At 39.4% G+C, this 9,763-nt stretch overlaps 2 protein-coding genes across 2 annotated transcripts; one reads left to right on the top strand and one right to left on the bottom strand.

Moving 5' to 3' along the window:
* Positions 1 to 73: 73 nt before the first annotated feature.
* On the bottom strand, positions 74 to 2,311 carry LOC124263209 (ribosomal RNA large subunit methyltransferase E-like). The gene is made up of 2 exons (XM_046697792.1): positions 1,849 to 2,311; positions 74 to 568 (listed from the first exon to the last, which is right to left on the bottom strand). Exons 1-2 carry the CDS (start codon positions 2,309 to 2,311, stop codon positions 138 to 140), a joined length of 894 nt encoding a protein of 297 aa, XP_046553748.1. The 3' UTR covers positions 74 to 137.
* A 16-nt stretch (positions 2,312 to 2,327) lies between these two features.
* On the top strand, positions 2,328 to 9,110 carry LOC124263211. Its single transcript, XM_046697795.1, has 10 exons — positions 2,328 to 2,568; positions 3,171 to 3,287; positions 3,897 to 4,026; positions 4,633 to 4,696; positions 5,347 to 5,430; positions 5,667 to 5,815; positions 6,337 to 6,486; positions 7,067 to 7,106; positions 7,465 to 7,649; positions 8,763 to 9,110. The coding sequence occupies exons 1-10, from the start codon at positions 2,451 to 2,453 to the stop codon at positions 8,794 to 8,796; spliced, it is 1,071 nt and encodes a 356-aa protein (XP_046553751.1). The 5' UTR covers positions 2,328 to 2,450; the 3' UTR covers positions 8,797 to 9,110.
* Positions 9,111 to 9,763: the final 653 nt, after the last annotated feature.

Raw genomic sequence — 9,763 nt, forward strand, 5'->3', positions numbered from 1 at the left:
CTATAACCTCTGGGTCAAAAGATAAAAGGTCTCATAAATTAAGAATTCAAAAAAGTATACAACTACACCAATCTACCAATCTACATCAGCTCAAAGCTAACCTTTTATTGGTCAGCTTATTACAAAACAGCATTTTGTCAGCTCTTTTGAGGTGGTCTTTTCCCAGTAAAGTTTTTTCCAAGGAGAAATATCTCTGCTGAATCAGGTCGACTGGCATCTGGTTTAACCACCCTCACTGTTGTGAATAACTGTTTCATGATATGCTCCAACCTAGGCTGCTCAGCCCCCTGCCACAGTTTACACAGCACAGCGCCCCCCTCCCTCAGCACGACACAGCTGAACTTTACTGTCTCCACACACAGGCTGATGATCCTGTCATGATCAAGGGACTTCACTCCGCTTGCCTGGGGAGCCATGTCACTCATAACAAGGTCGGCCAGCCTGCCTGATAAATGCTGCTTTACTTCATCCTGAGTTTCTGGTGCAGTGAAGTCTCTTTCACTCAAGATGACAGCCTTATGTATGGCAGTCATTGGCTGCAGGTCTATACTGACTACTTGTCCATGCTCTGAAAGATAAATTGTCATAACTGTGAGTGAAGTGATTTCATTGCAGTTGACTGAAAATTGATTTGGTATTTCCATTAACAGACTTCAGTGGTTGATAATGTAATTGATGGGGCTTGTGTATTATTATTATCATATTATATTGAAGTCAGCTCTAATACAGAATTCCACAAATATGAAAACCAGGATGGGAATTCCTGTGAATGCCTTTTGTCATATTCATTTGCAATCAGGTATTGGCTATGCATACTATACTTTCGGATACTAAACCAGATGTTACGTGAAATTCTTTATCAGATGCAGGGTAAGAATGAATGTCAGTTGTCTTTGGACATCACAATATCAGTTTCTCAGTAAGATTTTCATGCCAATGCTGTATTGATACTAAGTGGCACAGCTTCTATGTCCGAAAGCTCTGAATACAGACAAGTCAGCCGATCTAACCCACACAGCCACTCCCACGAAAATCCAAATTTGTCTTTCTTCCTGAAAATCCAAAATACATGAATAACATGTTATTAATTAATATATCACAGCAATGAAATGATAACATTTATTAAGATAAGCATGGTTGAAACTGACAATGAGAAGGCAGAATATTCACAAAGGGTAAGCCTGATTCATATTCAGTACTAAACTGATAAATTACAGATCTACATACAATTTTCATATCTATACACATATACAGACCAATGTTTCTTATACATTGACATACATGTACAGCTCATCTTGTTGTTGTACAAAGGTTCTTGTCATCAGTTACAGTGCCAATCATCATCTGATGTCTAGTTCAAATCAGTCGATGATCTGATCTAGTATTTATGGTAAGATGACTAGCTAGCCTGTCATATGTACATGTAAAATGGTACAGTTGTAGGATTGGATGGTGAATACAAATATGTCTTTTCAGGGGAATTGACATGCATAGTAGTATGGAAAAAATATTGTGCGCTGACAATGAGCTGTAATCATAATATGGTATATGTTAATTGAAAATGGTATTTAAATCCTTGAACCATCACTGTACTGGGTGTTCATCTACTTCAGAAGGTATTCATAGGTATCTGGCATTATTCCAGATAAGTGTTAATATTTTTCATTAAATTTTGTTTTCAACTTTGATTTCACATTTCTCTTATTCCATCAAATGTGATCATTCAAGGCACGAGCTCATTTCTTTCGGTGAGACGCCTGATAGTATTCTGTTTATAAATTTTTTTAATAAATTAATAATAAAATAGGACAAAGGCATTGGTGGAATTTAAGCACTGAATATATTCACCCTTGACTCTCTCCAGTGCGACCTGCGTCCAGGAACCAGGCGCTGCACCACAGTCGATGACCACGCCTCCCGGGTGAAGCAGCTTGTGTCTGTCATCTATCTCCAGCAGCTTGTAGGCGCTGCGACACAGATAATTATCTGCTGCAGCTTTCTCGACGTACGGGTCCTTTTGTTGCCTCATCAACCATAGTTGGGAGCTTATCTTTTTTCCTTTTGAATATTTCGCTGATCCATGAATATACCGTTTGCAGCAATAACTCAACGCCGATGGAATAACGGAAGTCATGCTACCATGCATGGATGAAGACTTCAACATAAACACGAAGTTTGCAAACATGGAAATACCCGTCATCACGTGATCGGAGGGGTTTTCCCAGTAGATGTCGCGTTTTAAGCTGGTTCGCGTCTCTGTCAGCGCGATATCAATGTGCTTAGTGTATAGACGGAATTCAGTACCAACCATTCAGACACTTGTTCTACAATCTTGCGTATCTCGGTTACTGTACTAAATATATTATTAGCTGTCCTATCTTCAACGATTTCTACAGAGTGTCTATCCACATGTGGGCCAATGATTGAGTTAGGGCATCGGGTTGTGATACATGACTTCTGAAATGGCATTTTCTTTCTGTAGATGCACGTGTCGACAGCCACTAGTCTTTTTACGTACACGACAATCATCTCCAGCGGCACCAAGAACATTCTGTTCTAAATCCAAGTGTGAGTAACTCTCTTGAACTTGAAATGTTGAGATGACATTTCCCGTTTACAACAGAGTGAGTGTTGTTTGACGTCTCAGCTTGTTGTCTCTGACTCTGATTAGACAGTGCAGACAGAGTATAACCAGATCACACAATGACCAGGTGTTCTACAAGAATGCATTTCAAACTCTCATCTACTTGACAAACATTGAAACTAATTACCATCATACCAGTTTTGAAATGCCACTTGAAATAAGTGCTTAGTCATGAAGTGAGTGAGTGAGTTTAGTTTTAAGCCCCACTCAGCAATATTCCAGCTATATGGCATCAGTCTGTAAATAATCGAGTCTGGACCAGACAATCCAGTGATCAACAGCATGAGCATCGATCTGCGCTATTGGGAACCGATGACATGTATGTCAACCAAGTCAGCGAGCCTGACCACCCGATCCCGTTAGTCGCCTCTTGCGACAAGCATGGATTACTGAAGATCAACATTCTGACCGGACCTTCACAGGTAGTCATGAAGTAATGTGAAGTACATCTATATACAAGAAAGGCTTTCAATGCCTTCAAAACATTTCAACAATGAAAAATGTTTGTATCTAGTAGTTTGTTCAGTTCCAGATATACCTGAATATTTGATAAAGACGGGAAAAAGGAGGGCTGTGAGAGAAGCCACAGAGATTGGCTCAGTGGAGCTGTTCCGCAAGGCCATGAGGAAAGTCCCCCAGCAAGGTTGGATAAAACACATAGAAACTGATACATTATTAGTTCAGCACATTCATAGAAATTCTGACAAGAACATTACATCATCATGATGGAGTTTCAGATGAGTTTAATATCTTTGACATTCAATACAAAATAAGGGATTATGCTAATATTGTCATAACATACAGGACTGTTCTAAAAATTGATAAAATCATGAAAATTAAGTAAAATACAAGGGTATCTGATCATACTGCCAACAGCAGAGTCAAAATTTGTTGAATCTATCCCAGGTTACTCAGAACTATCATGAAATACACAGGGATAAGATGAATTCCGTGGATTTGATCACACTGGGGTCATTCTTGTGAATCGACCCGCATGACCCCCCCGATCATTTTCCCAATTTTTCACTCATACCCATTCTCATCCCTGATGAGTAACTTACGTTTTTGCTTTGTTTAGTCTTGTCAAGATATTCAAGCGTAGCACTAAGGTGATAATAAATCTCATGCTGTTGTTATACTGCAATCCCTTTGTTTAACAGGGCTCTGAAACTGATGTGTTTGTTGCTTCTGTTCATGTGTTTGTACCTGGGATCTACTCCCCCCTCCAGTCCCATGTTTATTGCTGTTACAGTGGTAGTTGTAACATCAGCACAGCATACACCCGACGCTGGATCTTGGCACAAACGAGGAGTCACCTGCAGCACTTTCTCCAGTGTTTCTTTTGCCCCGCCTATCATCTCTTTTTGTCTACATAAACACAGGTTAGTCTTCTGTCGGGGGGTGAAATTAAGTCAAAGATTACATGTTGAAGATAAAGCTTAGTTGTTACTTGAAACATTATGAAAACATTAACGTCACATTAAATAGACAGTAAACTTATGAAATGTATTGTTCTAAGGGGACCCTGTTCCAGAAAGTGATCTCAGTGCTGTGACTGTCATGTCTATGTTAAAGATGGAAGTTACGTTCATCTTAATTCAAAGATTGTTTTTTTAAACATGGCTACGATGTTGCCTTGTAGCTTTCAGATTAGGTTTAGGGTGCACGGGTAGCCGCCTCATCTAAAGTGCTGCAGTTTTCTGTGCAGACTTGCATCCTTAGGGCACACAAAAACCTTGATATTCACGCCGTTTTGTTTCTAAGTTGGTCAGTACCATGCTGGTGCCCATGGATTTCACTTTAGTGGTAAATGTCTGAGGCCTGAATCAGTTTTGACGTTAAGTCCCTTTAAGCTGAAAATTTAACATAGTGGTGACGAAAACAGTGCCATATGATACAATGATTATTGTACTGGAAATGTCAGGTTTGTTGTTTTGAAATGTTTTTAGCCATAAAATTGATCTGTGAATGTATTTGTATGTTTTCAGTCGAATGCATGAACTGCTACAACAAACAGAACAATTTGCAGTCCATGTTTTGGGACAAGACCAAGTAAGCTATAAAATTTCATTAAATAAGTTCAGTTCTAAAGTAGCAGCTAACAAGTTTAAATGTTGAAATTATTATATCGGATGAGAAAAATCAAACCATGATAAGTTATTATGACTAGATCTTGGTAGAAAGTTTGACTTTTCCTATTTGTACTGGGACAATGGGGTAGCCTAATGGTTAAAACCATTCGCTCATCACGCTGAAAACACGGGTTCAATTCCCCTCGTTGGTTCAATGTGTGACGTCCATTTTGGGTGTCCCCCGCCTTGATATTGCTTGAATATTGTTGACAGCAGTGTAAAACCATACTTACTCACTCATATTTTTACTATTTTAGACTAACAGACTTGTGGCCATGTGAAATTTTTGCTTCAGTCCAGGCAAATGGAGGCAGTGGGGTAGCCTAAAGATTCAAACCTTTGCTCTTTAAAGGTCTTGCTGAAGGTCCGAGGTTGAATCTTCCCACTGGGGACATGTTTGAAGTAATTTTCTGGTGTCCCCAACTTTGATACTTTAAATATTGATAAAAGCTATCCCGATAAAAGCTAAAACAACCCAAAATCACTCCAGACACATGAAACTTGTTACAGATGCTACTGATTCTTTGTTATAACTTTACTTTGACTGAAGATTCTCCTGTTTCTCCCCAGATTCGTCATGCCATCCATTTCTCCACTACAGCCACAGATGATCAGTGTCAGTTTGACAAAGTTCCTCACTTTCAGGGAGAAGAGGTAGGCTGGGCTTCAGTCTCTTACACACAGTGATACCCCAGCTCAGTCAACAAGGGATAGATAACACATAAAAACTTTTGGGATCAATTACATAGAAACAGGGTCTTTTATACTTTTCAAGTATAAATGCAATCAGATAAATATTAATAATAATTTTGTTGGATAATGGTGATATTTTTGTGTATTGTGCACATGTAAGCAGGGTTTCCTTGTTGACATGCTGGTTTTGTGTTCAGGGGCTGCCCATCATCCTGGGGTCTCTGGCAGTCTTCCTCTGTGGCACACACTCCGTCCACACTGTGGGAGACCACCATGTTTGGTACGGCACAGTTCATGGCACCAGCATCTCTGAGAGTCAGATGGACCCTCTTCTCTACTTCACAAAGTAAGCTATTCAACTAAGCTGTCTGAAGAGCTTACATTGTAGTAAAGTAGTAGCTGTCATTGTTCCTCAAAGTGATCTTAACACTGCCTGTATGGTAAGTCAGTGTTATAGTAAAGGATTTATGATTGTCTTTTCGTTTCAAGTGTCTCAAGCAGTGTTTACATGGAAGACTAACAGCGGGGTATGAAACTCCCAAAAAATTTCAGCCAGGCCACAGGGCTGGTTAGATGTAAAACTTGCCAGCCCTGACCAAAACTTACCTGCCCACAAAATATCTTCATATACATGTCTAAATTTTAACGCTGCTAACAGTCGTCTCAGCAAGATTGCTCTGGGGCACGGGTTAGCAGCTGTGTAATTTAAGTCTTTATAGTAATGTCGTTATGGCCATAGTAAGAAAGGGAACCTCTTTTAACATTACATAGAACTTGTAACACTGGTGTAGGTAACATCTAAAAAACTGTCCAAGAAAAACATATAATGATGCAATCTGTTATATTAACATAAAAAAATTTTAACAGGTCATTCCGTTCAATAAGTGATGAAGTTTTCATCAAGGCATTTGAAGACGCCACCCTGCCGTTCGAGGACTGGACACATGAGGCTCACCTACGAATGGCCTGGAACTACCTCCGAGAATACGGCCATGATGGAGCCACACCCTACATCAAGTGAGTCTCTTTCCACAATCAGACTTGTGTATAATTTACTTGATCCCATCTTATGGTGTACCTGTACTCAGTAGGTAAAGTGGGGCGGTGGGATCTTGTGGGTCTAGTGGTTAAAGCAGCCGCTCCTTACGCCAAAGACCCGGGTTCGATTCCAACATGGGTACAAAGTATGGAGCCCATTTCTCGTGTCCCCTGCCGTGATATTGCTGTAATATTGCTAAAAGCGGTGTAAAACCATACGCCCTCACTCACTCAGTAGGTAGTGTGTTTGGCGTTTCTGTGACAAATCCTATTCCCTTTGGAAGATCAAGTGAGATGTGGCAAGGGGCACACAAGTGTCTTATATGCCAAGATTGCAAGATTGCGTCCCAAGGTCTACCGGAAACCTTTTGTCTTGGGTTCCCAGATTCAGCCTGTTTACATTTCTCTATTTCTCAGCATTACCATGGGTATTATAAAAGTGTTGAAAGTTCCCCCCACAAGTGAAATGCTGCGGCACAACAGAAATACTGTTCAAATTGCCTACTTATTTAAAAAAATACAGTCAGATTTAATCGTCTGAATATTTTTAATGTTACAGATTAGGAATTCAGAAATTCAATGAGCAGAATAAGTCGAAGGTAAGTTTTATTGTGCACTGCTATTGTTCAAATGTTTTAGACTGTGATTCGGTCCTATAGGATAAACTCTGGATACTTTGGTTCATCTAGTAGACTTCATCTGAGGTAGATTACTCTCTTGTGTTACAGATACTTCCCTTCAAGGGACTCCACAGTAGTTAGATTCTCCCATTATCAGCTGAGTGTTATTAAACCCTGGGACCATGTAGAATGTTGATGCTATATGTTTTGAAACACAAACTTGCAATGATTTGGTGACTGAAAATCATACTCTCACGTCTTGGCTTGGTACTCATACTGTCAATTATAGCTTTGTTTCAAGTCAGATAAATTACATAACATGTGCTCTCTACTCTAGTTAAAGACGGGCTACCATGAGACCCTGACCTTGTTCTTCATCCACGTGGTGTGGGATGCGTTGCAGCGGTGTCCGGGGGATGAGTTTGAGGCGTTCCTGCAGCAGAGTCAGCATCTAGTGGACAAGAACCTGCCCTTCCAGTACTATAACAAGGACACCCTCTTCAGGGAGGACGCAAGGCACAAGTCAGTACATCCTGCTTCTTGTAAACTTCATGGGGATGCTCAGAGAGTCACCTGTAACAATGCTGATTCTGAGGCTGAATAGTTTGTGTATATCCCTTAATTGTGACAGTTGAAATTCTAATGCTGAATAGTTTGTGTATACTTTTTGTGACAATGGGGATTCTAAATCAGAAAATGTTCCATGCATAGCCTTTCTTGTGAGCCAGGAATTCTATGGAGGAGAAGGTTATGTGTATACACCTTTCAAGATACCATGAAAATTATAATTCAGAATGGGTTTCAGTAAGTTTCTTTTAACAATGTTTATTCTGTGGCAGAGTAGACTCTGTTCATACCGTTTCTTGTGACATCAATTCTGACAGGAATACCTTGTTGCTGTCAATCAGCCATTCGATATCAGGACAGAAAACAAAGTGGAAACTTATTATTTTGTCTCATGATGGCAGTGATCATCTACATTTCATTATCTACAGACCCTACTGATATTTGCTGCCTGCAGTCGCATCACCTGACTCATGCATCTTTGTCTAGTGTTCAGTCACTGGAGGTCCCCTGATAGAAGTGTTTAAACACTCTCACCAGTTTTCATGTCTTGTATTCCTCCTAAGTTGAGGAAAGAGACATATATAAATGCATTTAGTAAAAATGTTCAATTTTTTACATGACCCACGCAAAACATGCGTGATATTTTTTGTGACCCCTTATTCCCTGTGACCCACCTTGCCTGATCATAATGACAGGTCCCTTATGAATGATTCAGTATATATATCAGATGATTCTCCAGTTAATGTCTTTATGAAACATGTTTTCATGGTTTGAGTTGACCATTGTGATGTTAAGTAGTTCTTCATCTATAATAATCTCAGCTTTACAAACTTCAAACTGGCAGATTGTTTTACTTTTAAGATACATTGAACCTCTTGTGTAGCAAATGTGCAAGAGATGCTTCCCTTTCAGCTTTCCTTAACATTCAACTGACATGCTGTAAATGAAATTGTTAAGCTAAACTCTCTGCCTCTCTGCATACGGTGTCACCTCTGACCACAGCTTGAACGACAGCTATTTTGAAATTTTAAGAATTATACCTAAGAAGATATATTGGTTTGATTTCAGGTTTGTTGCTCCAGATAAGAAATCTCTACCTTGACCACCGCGGACCTTAGTACCAAGAGTTTGGGAGGCAGGCTGGATACACGTGCTGTCAACAATGCGTGTACAACTGGTTGTGTGCAACACTTAACAAACACAACCATACGAATGCAATTTAACAGACAGAGTGAATACATTAGACTAACAAGACTTCAAGAGATATGGATATATTATTTTTGTGATCAGCAGATGAGATGCTTCTCAGTTCATCGTTGCCATAACACTGAGAAATGGTTCTCACACTAGTGGTGGTCCGATTAATTGAAATGATCGAAGATTGGTCGCAGTGACTAAGCGACCAAGCAATCGATCATGTTTTCTCATAATCGAACACAAACAATTCTGGAACACTTTTTGCATTAACAATATTTTTCACAAGGTTGGTATTGTAAGTGACATTTCATAACTACTACAAGCTTGTTCCAAGTCATGATTGAATTTATCTTAAAAGACTCAAGGAATTTTATGTTCCTAACATACTAGTTAAGTAGTAATCCTTTCGAGATGTGAAATTTGCCACAAAAAAACCCCCAAAGAACTACATGTTTTTTCATTGGTTTTTTTTTTCATTAACAAAAAAATAAATAAAAAAATCCAGGAAAATTTCATAAATGACGCTAACCAATTATTTTGATGATTGATCGGTTGTAATGAAGCAATCATCAATTATGAGGTTTTAACCAATTCCCAACACTATCTCACACACAAGTTCTACAGATTCACATGTCAACTGCACTTGCATAGTAGGAAGGCGATGTTTACTAAAGGTGAATGCAACAACAGTGAATGAAGCCAGATGTGGGGTCTGATCAACCTGTCTACTACCTCTTATATGTTGGGGCATTACTGGTTCAGGGTTACCTCTTCAGGGTTGATCGCTTGATAGTTGTGAAGGTGCAGGAAATACAATATCTTGTTTCCCACAAAAATATGAAATTGTTCATGAGACATGGTGGCTGATTTGA

Source organism: Haliotis rubra, unplaced genomic scaffold, assembly GCF_003918875.1.
Source record: "Haliotis rubra isolate DU_JTF1 unplaced genomic scaffold, ASM391887v1 Scf871, whole genome shotgun sequence".
Taxonomy (NCBI): Eukaryota; Metazoa; Mollusca; class Gastropoda; order Lepetellida; family Haliotidae; genus Haliotis; species Haliotis rubra.

Excerpts from the sequence above, each read along its gene's own strand:
- LOC124263209 (XM_046697792.1), bottom strand. The coding sequence starts at position 2,311 with ATGGTTGGTACTGAATTCCGTCTATACACTAAGCACATTGATATCGCG. Across the intron at positions 569-1,848 it reads CGCACTGGAGAGAGTCAAGG|AGCATGGACAAGTAGTCAGT; the intron begins GTGAATATATTC and ends TTTATCTTTCAG.
- LOC124263211 (XM_046697795.1), top strand. The coding sequence starts at position 2,451 with ATGACTTCTGAAATGGCATTTTCTTTCTGTAGATGCACGTGTCGACAG. Across the intron at positions 2,569-3,170 it reads ATTCTGTTCTAAATCCAAGT|TTCCAGATATACCTGAATAT; the intron begins GTGAGTAACTCT and ends TAGTTTGTTCAG. Across the intron at positions 3,288-3,896 it reads GAGGAAAGTCCCCCAGCAAG|TGGTAGTTGTAACATCAGCA; the intron begins GTTGGATAAAAC and ends TTGCTGTTACAG.